General features: G+C 40.0%; 1 protein-coding gene across 4 annotated transcripts in view; it reads left to right on the top strand.

Moving 5' to 3' along the window:
- ARSB (arylsulfatase B) overlaps window positions 1-22,318 on the top strand; it is a 182,862-nt gene that overhangs the window by 6,606 nt on the left and 153,938 nt on the right. For all 4 annotated transcript variants that reach the window (XM_007175876.2, XM_057541086.1, XM_057541089.1 and 1 more), the window contains exon 2: window positions 18,047-18,233. In XM_007175876.2, the coding sequence (XP_007175938.2) occupies window positions 18,047-18,233 (187 nt within the window). The remainder of the gene's footprint in view (window positions 1-18,046; window positions 18,234-22,318) is intronic.

Genomic DNA, 22,318 nt, shown 5'->3' with positions numbered 1-22,318 from the left:
ATTCTCTACATCTGTGTCTCAACTTCTGCCCTGCAAACTGGCTCATCTGTACCATTTTTCTACGTTCCACATACATGCATTAACATACGATATTTGTTTTTCTCTTTCTGACTTACTTCACTCTGTATGACAGTCTCTAGATCCATCCACTTCTCAACAAATGACTCAATTTCGTTCCTTTTTATGGCTGAATAATATTCCATCGTATATATGTACCACAACTTCTTTATCCATTCGTCTGTTGATGGGCATTTAGGTTGCTTCCATGACCTGGCTATTGTAAATAGTGCTGCAATGAACATTCGGGTGCACGTGTCTTTTTGAATTACGGTTTTCTCTGGGTATATGCCCAGTAGTGGGATTGCTGGGTCATATGGTAATTCTATTTTTAGTTTTTTAAGGAGCCTCCATATTGTTCTCCATAGTGGCTGTATCAATTTACATTCCCACCAACAGTGCAAGAGGGTTCCCTTTTCTCCACACCCTCTCCAGCATTTGTTGTTTGTAGATTTTCTGATGATGCCCATTCTAACAGGAGTGAGGTGATACCTCATTGTAGTTTTGATTTGCATTTCTCTAATAATTAGTGATGTTGAGCATCTTTTCATGTGCTTCGTGGCCGTCTGTATGTCTTCTTTGGAGAAATGTCTATTTAGGTCTTCTGCCCATTTTTGGATTGGGGTGTTTGTTTCTTTGATATTGAGCTGAATGAGCTGTTTATATATTTTGGAGATTAATCCTTTGTCCGTTGATTCATTTGCAAATATTTTCTCCCATTCTGAGGGTTGTCTTTTCGTCTTGTTTATGGTTTCCTTTGCTGTGCAAAAGCTTTGAAGTTTCATTAGGTCCCACTTGTTTATTTTTGTTTTTATTTCCATTACTCTAGGAGGTGGATCGAAAAAGATCTTGCTGTGATTTATGTCAAAGAGTGTTCTTCCTATGTTTTCCTCTAAGAGTTTTATAGTGTCCAGTCTTATATTTAGGTCTCTAATCCATTTTGAGTTTATTTTTGTGTATGGTGTTAGGGAGTATTCTAATTTCATTCTTTTACATGTGGCTGTCCAGTTTTCCCAGCACCACTTATTGAAGAGACTGTCTTTTCTCCATTGTATATCTTTGCCTCCTTTGTCATAGATTAGTTGACCATAGGTGCGTGGGTTAATCTCTGGGCTTTCTATCTTGTTCCATTGATCTATGTTTCTGTTTTTGTGCCAGTACCATATTGTCTTGATTACTGTAGCTTTGTAGTATAGTCTGAAGTCAGGGAGTCTGATTCCTCCAGCTCCATTTTTTTGCCTCAAGACTGCTTTGGCTATTCGGGGTCTTTTGTGTCTCCATACAAATTTTAAGATGATTTGTTCTAGCTCCGTAAAAAATGCCATTGGTAATTTGATAGGGATTGCATTGAATCTGTAGATTGCTTTGGGTAGTATACTCATTTTCACAATGTTGATTCTTCCAATCCAAGAACATGGTATATCTCTCCATCTGTTGGTATCATCTTTAATTTCTTTCATCAGTGTCTTATAGTTTTCTGCATACAGGTCTTTTGCCTCCCTAGGTAGGTTTATTCCTAGGTATTTTATTCTTTTTGTTGCAATGGTAAATGGGAGTGTTTCCATAATTTCTCTTTCAGATTTTTCATCATTAGTGTATAGGAATGCAAGAGATTTCTGTGCATTAATTTTGTAACCTGCAACTTTACCATATTCATTAATTAGCTCTAGCAGTTTTCTGGTGGCAGTTTTAGGATTCTCTATGTATAGTATCATGTCATCCGCAAACAGTGACAGTTTTACTTCTTCTTTTCCAATTTGTATTCCTTTTATTTCTTTGTCTTCTCTGATTGCCGTGGCTAGGACTTCCAGAACTATGTTGAATAATAGTGGTGAGAGTGGACATCCTTGTCTCGTTCCTGATCTTAGAGGAAATGCTTTCAGTTTTTCACCATTGAGAATGATGTTTGCTGTGGGTTTGTCATATATGGCCTTTATTATGTTGAGGTAGGTTCCCTCTATGCCCACTTTCTGGAGAGTTTTTATCAGAAATGGGTGTTGAATTTTGTCAAAAGCTTTTTCTGCATCTATTGAGATGATCATATGGTTTTTATTCTTCAATTTGTTAATATGGTGTATCACATTGATTGATTTGCGTATATTGAAGAATCCTTGCATCCCTGGGATAAATCCCACTTGATCGTGGTGTATGATCCTTTTAATGTGTTGTTGGATTCTGTTTGCTAGTATTTTGTTGAGGATTTTTGCATCTATATTCATCAGTGATATTGGTCTGTAATTTTCTTTTTTTGTAGTGTCTTTGTCTGGTTTTGGTATCAGGGTGATGGTGGCCTCATAGAATGAGTTTGGGAGAGTTCCTTCCTCTGCAATTTTTTGGAAGAGTTTGAGAAGGATGGGTGTTAGCTCTTCTCTAAATGTTTGATAGAATTCACCTGTGAAGCCATCTGGTCCTGGACTTTTGTTTGTTGGAAGATTTTTAATCACAGTTTCAATTTCATTACTTGTGATTGGTCTGTTGATATTTTCTGTTTCTTCCTGATTCAGTCTTGGAAGGTTATACCTTTCTAAGAATTTGTCCATTTCTTCCAGGTTGTCCATTTTATTGGCATAAAGTTGCTTGTAGTAGTCTCTTAGGATGTTTTGTATTTCTGCGGTGTCTGTTGTAACTTCTCCTTTTTCATTTCTGATTTTATTGATTTGAGTCCTCTCCCTCTTTTTCTTGATGAGTCTGGCTAATGGCTTATCAATTTTGTTTATCTTCTCAAAGAACCAACTTTTAGTTTTATTGATCTTTGCTATTGTTTTCTTTGTTTCTATTTCATTTATTTCTGCTCTGATCTTTATGATTTCTTTCCTTCTGCTAACTTTGGGTTTTGTTTGTTCTTCTTTCTCTAGTTTCTTTAGGTGTAAAGTTAGATTGTTTACTTGAGATTTTTCTTGTTTCTTTAGGTAGGCTTGTATAGCTATAAACTTCCCTCTTAGAACCGCTTTTGCTGCATCCCATAGGTTTTGGGTCGTCGTGTTTTCATTGTCATTTGTCTCTAGGTATTTTTTTATTTCCTGTTTGATTTCTTCAGTGATCTCTTGGTTATTTAGTAACGTATTGTTTAGCCTCCATGTGTTTGTCTTTTTTACGTTTTTTTCCCTGTAATTCATTTCTAATCTCATAGCGTTGTGGTCAGAAAAGATGCTTGATATGACTTCAATTTTCTTAAATTTACTGAGGCTTGATTTGTGACCCAAGATGTGATCTATCCTGGAGAATGTTCCGTGTGCACTTGAGAAGAACGTGTAATCTGCCGTTTTTGGATGGAATGTCCTATATATATCAATTAAATCTATCTGGTCTATTGTGTCATTTAAAGCTTCTGTTTCCTTATTTATTTTCATTTTGGATGATCTGTCCATTGGTGTAAGTGAGGTGTTAAAGTCCCCCACTATTATTGTGTTACTGTCGATTTCCTCTTTTATAGCTGTTAGCAGTTGCCTTATGTATTGAGGTGCTCCTATGTTGGGTGCATATATATTTATAATTGTTATATCTTCTTCTTGGATTGATCCCTGGATCATTATGTAGTGTCCTTCCTTGTCTCTTGTAACATTCTTTATTTTAAAGTCTATTTTATCTGATATGAGTATAGCTACTCCAGCTTTCTTTTGATTTCCATTTGCATGGAATATCTTTTTCCATCCCCTCACTTTCAGTCTGTATGTGTCCCTAGGTCTGAAGTGGGTCTCTTGTAGACAGCATATATATGGGTCTTGTTTTTGTATCCATTCAGCCAGTCTATGTCTTTTGGTTGGGGCATTTAATCCATTCACGTTTAAGGTAATTATCGATATGTATGTTCCTATGACCATTTTCTTAATTGTTTTGGGTTTGTTTTTGTAGGTCCTTTTCTTCTCTTGTGTTTCCCACTTAGAGAAGTTCCTTTAGCATTTGTTGTAGAGCTGGTTTGGTGGTGCTGAATTCTCTTAGCTTTTGCTTGTCTGTAAAGCTTTTGATTTCTCCATCAAATCTAAATGAGATCCTTGCTGGGTAGAGTAATCTTGGTTATAGGTTCTTCCCTTTCATCACTTTAAGTATTTCATGCCACTCCCTTCTGGCTTGCAGAGTTTCTGCTGAGAAATCAGCTGTTAACCTTATGGGGGTTCCCTTGTATGTTATTTGTCGTTTTTCCCTTGCTGCTTTCAATAATTTTTCTTTGTCTTTAATTTTTGCCACTTTGATTACTATGTGTCTCGGCGTGTTTCTCCTTGGGTTTATTCTGTATGGGACTCTCTGCGCTTCCTGGACTTGGGTGGCTATTTCCTTTCCCATGTTAGGGAAGTTTTCGATTATAATCTCTTCAAATATTTTCTCTGGTCCTTTCTCTCTCTCTTCTCCTTCTGGGACCCCTATAATGCGAATGTTGTTGCGTTTAATGTTGTCCCAGAGGTCTCTTAGGCTGTCTTCATTTCTTTTTATTCTTTTTTCTTTAGTCTGTTCCGCAGCAGTGAATTCCACCATTCTGTCTTCCAGGTCACTTATCCGTTCTTCTGCCTCAGTTATTCTGCTATTGATTCCTTCTAGTGTAGTTTTCATTTCAGTTATTGTATTGTTCATCTCTGTTTGTTTGTTCTTTAATTCTTCTAGGTCTTTGTTAATCATTTCTTGCATCTTCTCAATCTTTGCCTCCATTCTTATTCCGAGGTCCTGGATCATCTTCACTATCATTATTCTGAATTCTTTTTCTGGAAGGTTGCCTATCTCCACTTCATTTAGTTGTTTTTCTGGGGTTTTTTCTTGTTCCTTCATCTGGTACATAGCCCTCTGCCTTTTCATCTTCTCTGTCTTTCTGTAACTGTGGTTTTTGGTCCACAGGCTGCAGGATTGTAGTTTTTCTTGCTTCTGTTGTCTGCCCTCTGGTGGTTGAGGCTATCTAAGAGGCTTGATGGGAGGCTCTGGTGGTGGGTAGAGCTGACTGTTGCTGACGTCAAATATATTTCAATAAAAAACACACACATCCTAAGCCAGGGATTGTGAGTTCGTGTCCCATCTGGGGTGCCAAAAAAATAAAAAATAAAAAACACATATAATAAAGGTGTTTATAAGAGTGGGAGAATAAATAAAAATCCTTCAGCTTTTCTAATAGAATCTGTATACCCCTTTTAGTTCAAACAAAAGACTTGAAAATACTGAATTTCCTTATTCTTACAAATGGACTTTATTCAGCACAAAATGTTCATTACACCTCTGCACTCCTAGTTCACATTTTAAGCGTGGTTGTCTGTTCTCAGGTCCGGCTTCTCCATGAGATTGCCTCGCTTGTCTCTGACCTGGAGAAGCACCTGGTGTTGGGCAGCTAAATGAATGAACGTGCTGAGCGCTTTAACACCTGTGCGTTTCCTGAAAGAGCTCACTGTCTTAACTGCTTAGGGTTGGCAGGTCATTTCTAGCGCCCTGGCTTCCTTTCTAAGAAATTAAAAAGATGAAAGGGTAACAAAACTGGTAGGCCTTAGTAGAAACACTTCCTTCCGGGAAAAAAAAAGAGTAAAGTAACTTTGGTCCTCACCTGGGAACGTTCTTACCTTGGGACCTGAGGGGGCCACTCCACCAGAACTCTGAAACCTTGGCAGAGGATAGAAGCAATGAAAGATGACGCCAAGGTTTCATTCTTAAGGGACCCACGCCACATTTCTCTGAATCACGTTGATAAATGGACAAGACACTTTCACGCCTTTTCACTCACACCTGAAGCAGAACCTTGAACAGGAAATCTAGGAAGGAGGCTGTGCGGGAGCATTGTGGGTAACTTTTGACTTTTGCTTCAAGTTTGCTTGAAGAATGTGAGCAGGGAAAACCCACGGCTGCAGGCAGAATAGGGCATTGCATACTGTGGCGTGAAAGAGGAAGCAGTTCTGCCTGGGGATGCCCTCACCTCCCTGCTGCTTTTTCTCATTGCCTTCAGTATCCTGCCTGCCCATTCTTTATCAGCCCTCTAAGTGCTTACCTCTCAGTGTCTCTTGTCCCTGGTTACCTCTCCCCGGACTCTAAGATTAGAAGTGGGGCAAAGAGGAGTCAAGAGTTGGAGGAAAGGGGCGAGTCTTGGGGAAAGATGTAGTCATTAGGAGTGTTCATACGACTTCCTGGCAAAGGCATCCAAGGAGTGAGTGATAAGAGGAGCATGTAGTCCAGAGGCCGTAGGTGCCTCCAGAGATAAAGAACTTGCTAGTCTTTATTCCTGTGCTCATTCAAGAGGAGAAGTAAAGGACGCATCAGCTCCATACTGATAAGCAAGACGGCCACCTGCTCAAACACATCAGGGTTTTAACGCAGGGAGCCCTGGGGATGACTTGCTCTGATGGGTCTTCTGTTTTGCTGAAGCCAGGTGTCCTTCCTAAGCCTAGCCAGAGCCCAGAAGCATTTTCCCAAAACGGAAGGGGCAGGTGGAGGCCTTAGTCTGCAAGTGTTGAAGATACTAAAAAAAAAAAAAAAAAAAAAAAAATCTGATCTTTACCTTTTTTACTTCCCAAGTAAGTGGAAAAGGGAAATAAGCAAATAAGTTTGGGGTTGAGTGGAATATGACCCATTGACTTATGGGATTTTTTGGTTGATTGACATTTGAGGTTTGTTATTCCAAGAATCACTTTGAGCATAAGCTGTTTCTGTCTGGTAACTCTGTTTTTGTTCCCTTAAGCATATCACTTTTCTAAAAAGTCTTTTTCCTCCATATTTTCCTTCCTTTTCATTTTGGGCTTTTGGTTGGATTTATAATTTCAACAGAGGAAGGCACAAAAACAGTTTTTGCCTTGTTTATTCCTTTTACAAACAACATCCCTTTGTGGTTTAGTCACATTTACACTCTTTGCTAATCAACACCAAAATAAATAGACCTTTAAAACTGTTAGTGATACCAGCCAGTTCTGCAGCCTGAGTTCTGAAGGACCAGGCCAGATGGCAAAGCCAGGCCCCTAACACACATAATGTGTGTTCTGTAGCTCTTGGCTTCAGCAGCATGGGCAGCTGACGGCTTTCTAGAAGGTTTAGGGGGAAGGGAGCAGATTCTCCACTATCCATTTGTTCTGTGGGGCATCTCCGGGAATAAACCCTAAGGTGGCCTGAGTGGTACTTGACCATGGTTAAAACCTGTAGTGTTCTGGCCCAGGCCCAGGCTGGCAGTTCCGAACTCCTGGCCAGCCACCAGCATGTTCTGTGATTGTGTTCTGGTCATGAAGCTTCCCTCTAGGCTTTCTGGTGTATAAAGTGGAATAGTAGAGCTGCCTGTTTTTCTGGTTTTTCAAGTATTGCAGGAGGAGGTATTGCACAAATACATGGTTGCAATGAGTTCATCTTGCACAGGTCAGACTGACAGGATAGAATCTTCCTCTGTTCACCTGGATGTTATCTCAACGCTATTGAGGTTTGGAGAGAAATAGCATCCATTGCCACGTATGTAGCAGTGGGTCACCTGGCCCCTGGGAGAGTTTGTTGTAAGTGTAGCTGAAATAAAGAGGTTCTGATGTGGGAGCCATCCTCCTCCTCCCCCCTCCAGGAGAGTGGTTTTTTCTTTTATGCTCATGAGACCACTCTGATAGTATATTCCAGGTCTACAGGGGACAGAATAACTTACAGGATCAAATAAATTTTTACATGCAACAAACCGTGTAAACAAGGATTTCTCATCAGTTTTTGCCTTTGTGGAGGGAATCCTTGACAGTCAAGTAAAATCTTAGGAGAAGCTGTTTTTCAAAGATTTGGTTTAGTGAAGAAGAGATAGCTACATGTGGAAGAAAGAGAGTAGCCCCTTTGGACTTTCATAGATTATCTATAGGACCTCTCCATTCAACACCTACTCTCCAGACACTGAAGATGGGTGTTAGAATGAAATTGTTTTAGATGCTGTTGGGTTGCCAAAGTGACGCTTATTTTTTCTTTTGATTCTTCTTGGTGCCTTGTTACCATCCTTTCCCATGAAGCATGGTGTGGCTCTCCAGTTCTGTGCTAAACTCAAGTGCTGGGCTGGAACCAGCTCTGCATTCGCCTGTTTACTGCTTCTCTACACACTACAGTTTCCTTACTTCAAAGAGTGTTTGAACAGACCAAAAACATGTTTTTGGCCATCATCCAGACTTTGGCTTCCCCTCCCCCAGTAATGCCATAAAAACGTTCTGTCGAATAAATTCTCAGGAACTGAAAAGAATGTTCCCTACTCTGTATGATTGCAGGTAATAGAGGCAGGCTTCAGCTGACCACCTGGTGTGGTGCCCATGTGGCCTCGGAAAAGTGAATCACACAGCATCCCTTGGCAGTGCTTTAGAGTGATCGGAGATCATTCTCTGCATGTGATGGATGAGCTTTCCATTTAAAGAAATTTGCACATAACGTTTATTTCCACTGGGTCTTTTGAACTCCATAAAGTATTATCCTTCTTTATCCTCTGCTGTTGCCAATTAGTATATATTATGAAGTTTTTGAACCCAGGATTAATTTTCTATTGAGTAAACTTCTAGCGTTAACCGTGGACAGAATCCTTCTATTATGTGAGGGATGTGGGTGTGTGTGCGTGTGTATGTTTAGAGAGCAATGCTTCCCTTTGCCAGCCTGGGTATTGTAACATCCTTATTATTCAGGATCCCAGCTGGAAAAAGATGGCACATTCAAATTAGGATAATTTAGGGAGGATTTATTTGCAAAGGGACTATTTGAAAAGGTATGAATGTGTGGGGGAAACACAAGGCATAGCGTATAACCCACTGGAGCTGTTACTACCCCTAGACCAGGGGGAAGAAAGGAAAGAGGAGTGACCAGAACCTAGAAACAGAGTCCTGTAAAGAAGGCCGCCTTTGGGATGGCCTGCAGGATACGGACAGCCTGGCAGCTCAGGGCCACTCACCTCTTCCCTCCTTCCAATCCCAGTCTGGGCTCCCCATTGGCTCAACCCAGTCAGCACCAGAAGGTGCAGGAGCCCTTTGATTTGGCCCCAGTAGGTCAGCTTCCCAGGCTGGAGACAGGACAGAAGGCAGATTGGGGATTTGGAGGGCAAATGAAGGGCATCTGGCATATATCCCAATGAAGGTGTCCAATTATTTCTAGGCAAGGTATAAAAATCTCAATAGAAAACTTAAACTCACTTTTATTTTTAAACAGCTTCATTGAGGTATAATTGACATGCAATAAACTACACGTATTTCAAGTATACAATTTGATAAGTTTTGATATGTATATGCCTGTGAAGCCATTACCACATAATCAAGATAGCGAACATATTATCACCTTCAAAATAAACCCACTTTAATTTAACATTTAAGATATTCCACATGGGGGCTTCCTTGGTGGCGCAGTGGTTGAGAATCTGCCTGCTAATGCCAGGGGACACGGGTTCGAGCCCTGGTCTGGGAAGATCCCACATGCCGCGGAGCAACTGGGCCCGTGAGCCACAGCTACTGAGCCTGCGCGTCTGGAGCCTGTGCTCCGCAACCGGAGAGGCCGCGATAGTGAGAGGCCTGCGCACCGCGATGAAGAGTGGCCCCGCTCGCCGCAACTAGAGAAAGTCCTCGCACAGAAACGAACCAACACAGCCAAAAATAAATAAATAAATTAAAAAAAAAAAAAAAAAAAAAGATATTCCACATGGTTCTTTTAGGAGGGCATGGAAAGGTATTGTGAAATCAAGCAACAGCAGGGACAATTCCAAAGGTATTGGCTCTGGACAGACACACAAAAAAATGAAATTCAAGACAATGTCAAAGCTTATGAGAAAACTATTTAATAGTAAGTAGCTTATAATAAATTAAAAAAGAAAAGATGGTGAGTTTGAAGGGTTTTTGTGTTTACTTTGTATCTGTTTATTGCCATGAATTTAAAACAAAACGAGGCAAAAATCTGTCTGGTTTGAGTAGTCAGTATTTGAATCTGAGAAGATCAGTGATAAATCAGTATTTAATAGCACCAGCAGAACCATAGATTAGAACCAGCATACATGTCATTTGATGTTCATATGCACCACATCCCACTCCAGGGGGCAGGCCCAGGCTTAGGTGCATGTTCTGTATAATGCCACCCCATCTCCTCAAGAAAGTGCATTTAGATGTAGGTGAGAGGGCGTGATGTGTTATTGATGACAATGCTTACAGTATTACCATGACAGTTGCTGAGTGTTTAGTGTACGCTTAGTGAAAGAGCCGGGATGGGATTTAATTCTCTGAGCTTCGGGCTATTATGCTTTAAATTATAAAAGCAAGTAAATCATTTGCAAACACATTTTGTTTTTACCATTTATTAATAATTGCTTGCTACCCACCTGACAGCTGATGGAGGCGCCAGAGAGTCACGGCTGGGTTGAGCACTGGCACTGTCAACCTTTGGTGTCCCCAGAGCCCCATTTATTCTAGGGAAATCAGGAGCGCCCAGTGAGTGCTAGGGAAAGCTGGTGTCGGTGAAGAATTAAATGTGAGACTTCACCCCACTTCCTACAGAGAAGAGTTACCTCCCTGGCTAAGCAAGGACAAGGGATCGGGGCGGGGGGAGAGGGGTAACATTGTAGGGAAGGGAGGGTCTGGGTAGGCAATGAGGGAAGCCACCAAGGACCCCCCTTGTGCACCAGCAGTGGGTGCAGTATCATCCCTCAGCACAGGAGCTGTGACAAGGGCCACACCGGTTTCCATGCGGCCTTCGAACTTACCTAGCAAGTTCAGGCCCTTTGTGTTCTTATTCCTTATGCCTAGATTGCTCTGCACCAAATTTTTGCAAGGCTCTCTCTTACTCTCTTATTTTATTCAGATTTCTGCTCAATTATCTCCTCCTCAAAGAAGCTTTCTTTTGCCATCCTCTCTAAAGAGTCGCCTGTCACTATCTCCCTCTCTATTTTCCTCATAACAATGATCACTGTCAGACATAACATCCTTCTCAAACTTTTTAGTTTTAGGACCTCGGTACACGCTTAAAAATTGAAGACCCCATAGAGCTTACGTTTGTGTGGTTATACCTTTCAAAATTTACTACGTCAGAAATTAAAATAGAAATTTTAAAATATTTTTATTCATCGAAAAATAGCAATAATAATTCCATTACATATTAATGTAAATAACTTGGGGAAAATAACTGTATTTTCCAAAACAAGAGAATTACACGAGAAGAGTGACATTGTTTTATACTTTTTTAATTTAATTTTTTTTTGTACAGCAGGTTCTTATTAGTCATCCATTTTATACATATTAGTGTATACATGTCAATCCCCATCTCCCAATTCATCACACCACCACCCCCAACCCCCCGCAGCTTTCCCCCCTTGGTGTCTATACGTTTGTTCTCTACATCTCTGTCTCTATTTCTGCATTGCAAACTGGTTCACCTGTACCATTTTTCTATATTCCACATATATGCGGTAATATACGATATTTGTTTTTCTCTTTCTGACTTACTTCACTCTTATTTCACAGTCTCTAGGTCCATCCACGTCTCTATAAATGACCCAGTTTCATTCCTTTTTATGGCTGAGTAATATTCCATTGTGTATATGTACCACAACTTCTTTATCCATTCATCTGTCAATGGGCATTTAGGTTGCTTCCACGTCCTGGCTATTGTAAATAGTGCTGCAATGAATATTGGGGTGCATGTGTCTTTTTGAATTATGGTTTTCTCTGGGTATATGCCCAGTACTGGGATTGCTGAGTGATATGGTAATTTTATTTTTAGTTTTTTAAGGACCCTCCATACTGTTCTCCATAGTGGCTGTATCAATTTACATTCCCACCAACAGTGCAAGAGGGTTCCCTTTTCTCTACACCATCCCCAGCATTTGTTGTTTGTGGATTTTCTAATGATGCCCATTCTAACCAGTATGAGGTGATACCTCATTGTAGTTTTGATGTGCATTTCTGTAATAATTAGTGATGCTGAGCAGCTTTTCATGTGCCTCTTGTCCATCTGTATGTCTTCTTTGGAGAAATGTCTATTTAGGTCTTCTGCCCATTTTTTGATTGGGTTGTTTGTTTTTTTAATTGAGCTGCATGAGCTGTTTATATATTTTGGAGATTAATCCTTTGTCCATTGATTCATTTGCAAATATTTTCTCCCATTTTGAGGGTTGTCTTTTCGTCTTATTTACGGTTTCCTTTGCTGTGCAAAAGCTCTTAAGTTTCGTTAGGTCCCATTTGTTTATTTTTATTTCCATTACTCTAGGAGGTGGGTCAAAAAAGATCTTACTGTGATTTATGTCAAAGAGTGTTCTTCCTATGTTTTCCTCTAAGAGTTTTATAGTGTCCGGTCTTACATTTAGGTCTTTTATCCACTTTGAGTTTATTTTTGTGTATGGTGTTAGGGAGTGTTCTAATTTCATTCTTTTACATGTAGCTTTCCAGTTTTCCCAGCACCACTTATTGAAGAGACTATCTTTTCTCCATTGTATATCCTTGCCTCCTTTGTCATAGATTAGTTGACCATAGGTGCGTAGGTTTATCTCTGGGCTTTCTATCCTGTTCCATTGATCTATATTTCTGTTTTTGTGCCAGTACCATATTGTCTTGATTACTGTAGCTTTGTAGTATAGTCTGAAGTCAGGGAGTCTGATTCCTCCAGGTCCGTGTTTTTCCCTCAAGATTGCTTTGTCTATTTGGGGTCTTTTGCGTCCCCATACAAATTTTAAGATTTTTTGTCCTAGTTCTGTAAAAAATGCCATTGGTAATTTGATAGGGATTGAAGTGAATCTGTAGATTGCTTTGTGTAGTATAGTCATTTTCACAATATTGATTTTTCCAATCCAAGGACATGGTGTTTCTCTTCATCTGTTTGTGTCATCTTTGATTTCTTTCATCAGTGTCTTATACTTTTCTGAGTACGGGTCTTTTACCTCCTTAGGTAGGTTTATTCCTAGGTATTTTATTCTTTTTATTGCAGTGGTGAATGGGATTGTTTCCTTAATTTGTCTTTCTGATCTTTTGTTGTTAGTGTATAGTAATGGAAGAGATTTCTGTGCATTAATTGTGTATCCTGCAACTTTACCAAATTCATTGATTAGCTCTAGTAATTTTCTCCTGGCATCTTTAGGATTCTCTATGTATAGTATCAGGTCATCTGGAAACAGTGACAGTTTTACTTCTTCTTTTCCAATTTGTATTCCTTTTATTTATTTTTCTTCTCTGATTGCTGTGGCTAGGACTTCCAAAACTATGTTAAATAATAGTGGTGAGAGTGGACATTCTTGTCTTGTTCCTGATCTTGGAGGAGATGCTTTCAGTTTCTCACCATTGAGAATGATGTTTGCTGTGGGTTTGTCATATATGGCCTTTATTATGTTGAGGTAGGTTCCCTCTGTGCCCCCTTTCTGGAGAGTTTTTATCATAAATAGGTGTTGAATTTTGTCAAAAGCTTTTTCTGCATCTATTGAGATGATCATATGGTTTTTCTTCTTCAGTTTGTTAATATGGTGTATCACATTGATTGATTTGCATATATTGAAGAATCCTTGCATCCCTGGGATAAATCCCACTTGATCATGGTGTATGATCCTTTTAATGCGTTATTGGATTCTGTTTGCTAGTACTGTTGAGGATTTTTGCATCTATGTTCATCAGTGATACTGATCTGTAATTTTCTTTTTTTGTAGTATCTTTGTCTGGTTTTGGTATCAGGGTGATGGTGGCCTCATAGAATGAGTTTGGGAGTGTTCCTTCCTCTGCAATTTTTTGGAAGAGTTTGAGAAGGATGGGTGTTAGCTCTTCTCTAACTGTTTGATAGAATTCACCTGTGAAGCCATCTGGTCCTGGACTTTTGTTTGTTGGAAGATTTTTAATCACAGTTTCAATTTCATTACTTGGAATTGGTCTGTTCATGTTTTCTATTTCTTCCTGGTTCAGTCTCAGAAGATTGTGCTTTTCTAAGAATTTGTTCATTTCCTCCAGGTTGTCCATTTTATTGGCATAGAGTTGCTTGTAGTAGTCTCTTAGGATGCTTTGTATTTCTGCGATGTCCATTGTAACTTCTCTTTTTTATTTCTAATTTTATTGATTTGAGTCCTCTCCCTCTTTTTCTTGATGAGTCTGGATAAAGGTTTACCAATTTTGTTTATCTTTTCAAAGAACCAGCTTTTAGTTTTATTGATCTTTACTGTTGTTTTCTTTGTTTCTATTTCATTTATTTCTGCTCTGATCTTTATGATTTCTTTCCTTCTGCTGACTTTGGGTTTTGTTTGGTCTTCTTTCTCTACTTCCTTTAGGTGTAAGGTTGGATTGTTTACTGGAGATTTTTCTTGTTTATTGAGGTAGGATTGTATTGCTCTAGATTTCCCTCTTAGAACTACTTTTGCTGCATCCCATAAGTTTTGGATCGTCGTGTTTTCATTGTCATTTGTCTCTAGGTATTTTTTATTTCCTCAGCCATCTCTTGGTTATTTAGTAACGTATCGTTTAGCCTCCATGTGTTTGTGTTTTTTACGGTTTTTTCCCTGTAATTGATTTCTAATCTTATAGCGTTGTGGTCAGAAAAGGTGCTTGATATGATTTCAATTTTCTTAAATTTACCGAGGCTTGATTTGTGACCCAAGATGTGATCTATCCTGGAGAATGTTCCATGTGCACTTGAGAAGAAAGTGTAATCTGCTGTTTTTGGATGGAATGTCCTATAAATGTCAATTAAATCTACGTGGTCTATTGTGTCATTTAAAGCTTTTGTTTCCTGATTAATATTCTGTCTGGATGATCTGTCCATTGGTGTAAGTGAGGTGTTATTGTGTTACTGTCGATTTCCTCTTTTATAGCTTTTAGCATTTGCCTTATGTATTGAGGTGCTCCTATGTTGGGTGCATATATATTTATAATTGTTATATCTTCTTCTTGGATTGACCCCTTGATCATTGTGTAGTGTCCTTCCTTGTCTCTTGTAACATTCTTTATTTTAAAGTCTATTTTATCTGATATGAGTATTGCTACTCCAGCTTTCTTTTGATTTCCATTTGCATGGAATATCTTTTTCTATCCCCTCACTTTCAGTCTGTATGCGTCCCTAGGTCTGAAATGGGTCTCTTGTAGACAGCATATATATGGGTCTTGTTTTCGTATCCATTCAGCGAACCTGTGTCTTTTTGTTGGAACATTTAATCCATTCACATTTAAGGTAATTATCAATTTGTATGTTCCTATTACCATTTTCTTAATTGTTATGGGTTTGTTTTTGTAGGTCCTTTTCTTCTTTTGTGTTTCCCACTTAGAGAAGTTCCTTTAGCATTTGTTTTTGAGCTGGTTTGGTGGTGCTGAATTCTCTTAGCTTTTGCTTGTCTGTAAAGAAATCTTTTGATTTCTCTGTCAAATCTGAATGAGATCCTTGCCGGGTAGAGCAATCTTCGTTGTAGGTTCTTCCCTTTCATCACTTTAAATATATCGTGCCATTCCTTTCTGACTTGTAGCATTTCTGCTGAGAAATCAGCTATTAACCTTATGGGATTCCCTTGTATGTTGTCATTTTTCCCTTGTTGCTTTCAGTAATTTTTCTTTGTTTTTAATTCTTGTCAATTTGATTACTATGTGTCTTGGTGTGTTTCTCCTTGGATTTATCCTGCCTGGGACTCTGCGCTTCCTGGAGTTGGGTGGCTATTTCCTTTCCCATGTTAGGGAATTTTTTGACTATAATCTCTTCAAATATTTTCTCGAGTCCTTTCTCTCTCTCTTCTCCTTGTGGGACCCCTATAATGCAAATGTTGGTGCATTTAATGTTGTCCCAGAGGTCTCTTAGGCTGTCTTCATTTCATTCTTTTTTCTTTATTCTGTTCTGCAGCAGTGAATTCCACCATTCTTTCTTCCAGGTCATTTATCCGTTCTTCTGCATCAGTCATTCTGCTATTGATTCCTTCTAGCTTATTTTTCATTTCAGTTATTGTATTGTTCATCTCTGCTTGTTTGTTCTTTAATTCTTCTAGGTGTTTGTTCTTTAATTCTTCTAGGTCTTTGTTAAACATTTCTTGCATCTTCTTGATCTTTGCCTCCATTCTTTTTCCGAGGTCCTGGATCATCATCACTATCATCATTCTGAATTCTTTTTCTGGAAGGTTGCCTATCTCCACTTCATTTGGTTGTTTTTCTGGGGTTTTATCTTGTTCCTTCATCTGATACATAGTCCTCTGCCTTTTCATTTTGTCTATGTGAATGTGGTTTTCATTCCATAGGCTGCAGGATTGTAGTTCTTCTTGCTTCTGCTGTCTGCCCTCTGGTGGATGAGGCTATCTAAGAGGCTTGTGTAAGCTTCCTGGTGGGAGGGACTGGTGGTGGGCAGAGCTGGCTGTTGCTCTGGTGGGCAGAGCTCAGTAAAACTTTAATCAGCTTGTCTGCTGATGGGTGGGGCTGAGTTCCCTCCCTGTTGGTTGTTTGGCCTGAGGCGGCCCAGCACTGGAGGCTACAGGCTCTTTGGTGGGGCTAATGGCGGACTCCGGGAGGGCTCACACCAAGGAGTACGTCCCAGAACTTCTGCTGCCACTGTCTTTGTCCCTGCGGTGAGCCACAGCCACCCCCCACCTCTGCAGGAGACCCTCCAACACTAGCAGGTAGGTCTGGTTCAGTCTCCTATGGGGGGGTCACTGCTCCTTCCCTATGGGACCTGATACACACACTACTTTGTGTGTGCCCTCCAAGAGTGGAGTCTCTGTTTCCCCCAGTCCTGTTGAAGTCTTGCAATGAAATCCCACTAGCCTTCAAATTCTGGTTTTCTGGGAATTCCTCCTCCCATTGCCGGACTCCCAGGTTAGGAAGCCTGATGTGGGGCTCAGAACCTTCACTCCAGTGGGTCGTCTTCTGTGGTATAATTGTTCTCCAGTTTGTGAGTCACCCATCCAGCGGTTAAAGATTTGATTTTATTGTGATTTCACTCCTCCTACCATCTCATTATGGCTTCTCCTCTGTCTTTGGAAGTGGGATATCTCTTTTGGTGAGTTCCAGTGTCTTCCTGTCGATGATTGTTCATCAGTTAGTCGTGATTCCGGTGCTCTCACAACAGGGAGTGAGCGCACGTCCTTCTACTCTGCCATCTTGAACCAATCTCCCTGTTTTATATTTTTGTACGTGTTTCCTATTAATAGAAGATAGCTAGATTGTTACATCTGCTTCTGCATTCAGCCTGTGCAATACAGTTGACCGTTGAACAACATGGATTTGAACTGTGAGGGTCCACTTGTGGATTTTGTTCACTAAATACGTACTATGATGTTTCATGATCTGTGGATGAATCCCTGGATGTGGCCAACTGTAAAGTTATACTTACATTTTCAACTGCACAGGGGTTAATGCCCCTAACCCCCAGTTGTTGAAAGGTCAACTGTATATTGTTTTGGTAAAAGTCATTGAAGAACATCCAGCCTCACACAGATATGTAGTTGGAGAAGAGGGGGTTATTTTAATAGCCTTTTCATATAATTGTGGGTATTCTATTTTAATATTACACCAAGACTCAACATGTGATAATTTCTTAAAATTAGTTGTGTGGTGCTTGCACCCTGGTGATACTTGTGGGAGCCACTCCTAACCTATGGATCAGGTGGCCACTTTTTTTTTTTTTAAGGAAAAGTTGGTCACTGTCTTTTGAAATTATGCTTTATGTAAGGTAGAATAAGAAATGCAAATCATTATCTTCATTATACCCTTTTAAAAAATCAAGTCTTGAAAGTTTATAGAAGCTTCATCTAATCAAACACCAACATCTTATGTGCATAGAAATTGGAACACTTTTTCCTTGATAGATCCACACTTCATATTATGGCTACTTTTTTGAGGTAGGAAGTGAAAACTTAACAGTTTCTAACATAGTTCCTGGATAAATATTTGTTGAAACTATCTAATGTTTGTTAGACTGCTTTTATTCATTTCTTTCAAATTCTTATTTATGTCTATTACCTTATTTGAATAAGTGAGAAAAATGCCTTTTAGAAATGCCTTAAACTGGTACAGAAATAGAATTAAGCATTCATGTTTACACATATGTCCAATAAATTAGGCAACCACTTTATCTGCTTGTTCAGAATGTTTCAACATCATTAATCCATAATTTTATGTTTATCTGTTTTAAGATCCACACAGGTCTACAGCACCAAATAATCTGGCCCTGTCAGCCCAGCTGCATTCCTCTGGATGAAAAACTCCTGCCCCAGCTTCTAAAGGAAGCAGGCTACGCTACCCACATGGTCGGAAAATGGCACCTGGGAATGTACCGGAAAGAATGTCTTCCAACCCGCCGAGGATTTGATACCTACTTTGGTAAGGGAAATGCACATGTTTCTTTAACAACTCACGCCAACTACAGCCCTCTCATAAAACACAGCCAAGTGTAATCAAATGAAATAACTGGAAACTTGAACACAGAGTGAATCAGTCAGCACTGCCGTGGGGCCACTGTCTAATACCACCACCATAAACATGGCTGTGCACTCAGCTCGTGATGGGACAGGCAGTTATCTTTGCCAGGGTTCAACGTGCCACGTAGGGGCCTTTGAAGAGTCTGCTACCTCCAAGTCAGAGACCACTCTATTCTTAGAGAACCTTATTACCAAAAGGGGATACATACTGATTTTTAAAAAAAATTCCAGGCAAAACCCAATACAAGAATATTTCCTTCACAAAGGTTCAGGATATTTTTTTCTCCTCGTGAATTGTGTTCAAAGGTTTTATTTTGTTTTGTATTTCCTGGAGATGGTAAACAAGACTCTTTTCCAATTGGCATCCTTCTTTCCTTCTGTGAGATCTGTTTTTGAAATTACTAGATTGGGGAAGGTAGATCAAATAAAGAAAATGGGAGGGTAAATAACAAATGGTAATAGCAAAGATACCAAATAATAAGTATTTAATGGCTTTGATAGCCCTATAAAAATAAATATAAAGCCTACAGTTTAAAAAAAAATGCTCTCTTTAAACCTGTTACAAACCATTTCTTAACAATCTATTTATCTATTTATCTTGCCAGGGGCTACATAGCTTTCTGTCAAGTTCTTTTCATATTTTGCTTTGTTTTTTTAATTGGGGTGTAGCTGTTTTACAATGTTGTATTAGTTTCTACTGTACAGTGAAGTGAAGTAGAGTTCCCTGTGCTATACAGCAGGTTCTTATTAGATATCTATTTTATACATATTAGTGTATATACATCAATCCCAATCTCCCAGTTCATCCCACCTCCCATCCCCAACTTTCCCCCTCATATTTTGCTTTCCGTCTAGCTATTCTGTTTTATCTGTCTAGCTGTTTATCTCCCTACCTACCTCCCATTTGTCTCTTCATTTATTTGCAAACTGCCATATCCAAAAAGGAACACACAATGAAGATAAATTTTTAAAAAATAAATAGAATTAAAAAATCAGGGTGAGAGGAGATGGAGTCAAGATGGCAGTATGGGAAGAAGTGGAGTTAGTGTCTCCCCACAACTAGGGCGCCTGCTGGCCACTGGTGGGGGACTCTGACACCCAAGGAGACAGGAGGAACCCCAGAGTGAACCGGTAGGACATAAGGGGACTGAAGGGGGAGGAGAAGTGGAGGCCAGACAGGATTAGCGTCCCTGAGGCCGGGGAGATTAGGAGAGGCAGGCAGGAGGGGCCCTCTGGGAGAAGCAGGAGAGGAGTGGAGGGTGATTGCCCTGCTCACTCGGGCCCAGGGAGCCTGCTGAGCTCCCAGACCGATCCCCTGCCCTCCAAAGCCCCTTCCAGGCTGCATAGGTTCTTGGGGGCATAGGAGGGAGGCTGGGGAGATCAGGAGAGGCAGGCAGAAGGGGCCCTCCCAGACCGGAGGAGCAGGAGAGGAGAGGAGGGTGTTTGCCCTGCCCACTCGAGCCCAGGAAGTCTGCTGGCTTCCAGGTGATGTCCCCTGCCCTCTGAGACCAGGGTTGGGGGGCACGCCTGGGCCCCTTCTGTTCCTTGAGCCTAACACCGCCCCCCCCCCCGCCCGCCCCCCCTCCAGGGCCTTTTCCAGCCCTATGGGTCCTGAGCATCAGCCCCGCCCACCACCCAAACCTCACCCTTGCTTAGGCCCCGCCCTCCACAGCCAAGGCCTCCCCCCCCCACTTTCTTTTCCCTCCTCCTCTTTTTTTTACTATTGTGGTACTGTTGTACATTCCAGTTGTTGATTTATCTATATTTTTATTTTTATATTCTTCCTATCTGTTAGTTTTCTAGCCTAATTTTATTTTTTACTTTGTTATTGTTTTTTGGTTTTTCTTTTTTTTTTTGTGCCTCCCCAGGTGGCTTGCAGGATCTTGATTCACAAGCCCAGGGTCAGGCCGAAGCTCCTGTGGTGGGAGCTCTGAGTCCGAACCACTGGACTAACAGGGAACCTCAGACCATGGGGAATGTTCATCAGAGTGAGGTCTCACAGAGTTCCTCATCTCAGGCAAGACCCAGCTCTACCCAATAGCCTACTAACCCCAGTGTTGGAAGCATCAGGTCAAATAACCAGTAAGACAGGAACACAATCCCACTTACTGAAAAAAAAAAAAAAATGAAATGGCAAAAAAATGTCACAGATGAAGGAGCAAGGTAAAAACCTATAAGGCCAAATAAATGAAGAGGAAATAGGCAAGCTACCTGAAAAAGAATTCAGAGTAATGATAGTAAAGATGATCCAGAATCTCGGAAATAGAATGGAGGCACGGATTGACAAAATACAAGAAATGTTTAACAAAGATCTAGAAGAACTAAAAACAAACAAACAGAGATGAACAACATAATAACTGAAATGAAAAATACACTAGAAGGAATCAGTAACAATAACTGAGGCAGAAGAACGAATAAGTGAGCTGGAAGACAAAATGGTGGAAGTAACTGCCAAGGAGCAGAATAAAGAAAAAAGAATGAAAAGAGTTGAAGACAATCTCAGAGACCTCTGGGGCAACACTAAACGCACAAACATTCTAATCATAGGGGTCCCAGAAGAAGAGAAAAAGAAAGGGTCTGAGAAAATATTTGAAGAGATTATAGTTGAAAACGTCCCTAACATGGGAGAGGAACTAGTCACCCAAGTCCAGGAAGCACAGAGAGTCCCATACAGGTTAAACCCTAGGAAAAACACACCAAGACACATATTAATCAAATTAACAAAAATTAAATTCAAGGAAAAAATATTAAAAGCTGCAAGGGAAAAACAAAAAATAACATACAAAGGAATCCCAATAAGGTAATCAGCTGATTTTTCAGTGGAAACTCTGCAGGCCAGAAGGGAGTGGAAGGATATACTTAAAGTGGTGAAAGAGAAAAACCTACAACCAAGATTACTCTACCCAGCAAGGATCTCATTCAGATTTGATGGAGAAGACAAAAGCTTTTCAGACAAGCAAAAGCTAAGAGAACTCAGCACCAGCAAACCAGTTTTACAACAAATGCTGAAGAAACTTCTCTAAGCGGGAAACACAGGAGAAGAAGACCCACAAAAAACAAACCTAAAACAATTAAGAAAATGGTAATAGGAACATACATATCAATAATAACCTTGAATGTAAATGGATTAAATGTCCCAACCAAAAGACATATACTGGCTGAATGGATACAAAGACAAGACCCATATATATGCTGTCTACAACAGACCCACTTCAGACCTAGGGACACGTACAGACTGAAAGTGAAGCGATGGAAAAAGATATTCCATGCAAATGGAAATCAAAAGAAAGCTGGAGTAGCAATACTCGTATAAGATAAAATAGACTTTAAAATAAAGACTGGTACAAGAGGTAAGGAGGGACACTATATAAGGATCAAAGGAGCAATCCAAGAAGAAGATATAACAATTATAAATGTTTATGCACCCGACATAGGAGCACCTCAATATATAAGGCAAATGCTAACAACCATGAAAGGAGAAATCGACAGTAACACAACAATAATAGGGGGCTTTAACATCCCACTTACACCAATGGACAGATCATCCAAAAAGAAAATTAATAAGGAAACACAAGCTTTAAATGACACAATAGTTCAGATCTAATTGATATTTATAGAACATTCCACCCAAAAGTGGCAGAATACACTTTCTTCTCAAGTGCACATGGAACATTCTCCAGGATAGATCACATCTTGGGTCACAAATCAAACCTTGGAAAATTTAAGAAAATTGAAATCGTATCAAGCATCTTTTCTGACCACAACGCTGTGAGACTGGAAATCAATTACAGGAAAAAACTGTAAAAAACACAATACATGGAGGCTAAACAGTACGCTACTAAATAATCAAGAGATCACTGAAGAAATCAAAGAAGAAATAAAAAAATACATAGAAACAAATGACAATGAAAACATGGCGACCCAAACCTATGGGACACAGCAAAAGCAGTTCTAAGAGGGAAGTTTATAGCAATACAATCTTATCTC

The sequence above is a fragment of the Balaenoptera acutorostrata genome, chromosome 2, assembly GCF_949987535.1.
Source record: "Balaenoptera acutorostrata chromosome 2, mBalAcu1.1, whole genome shotgun sequence".
NCBI classification, from domain to species: Eukaryota; Metazoa; Chordata; class Mammalia; order Artiodactyla; family Balaenopteridae; genus Balaenoptera; species Balaenoptera acutorostrata.
Note: the sequence above shows the minus strand (reverse complement) of the source record. Positions and strands in the feature narration are given on the sequence as shown.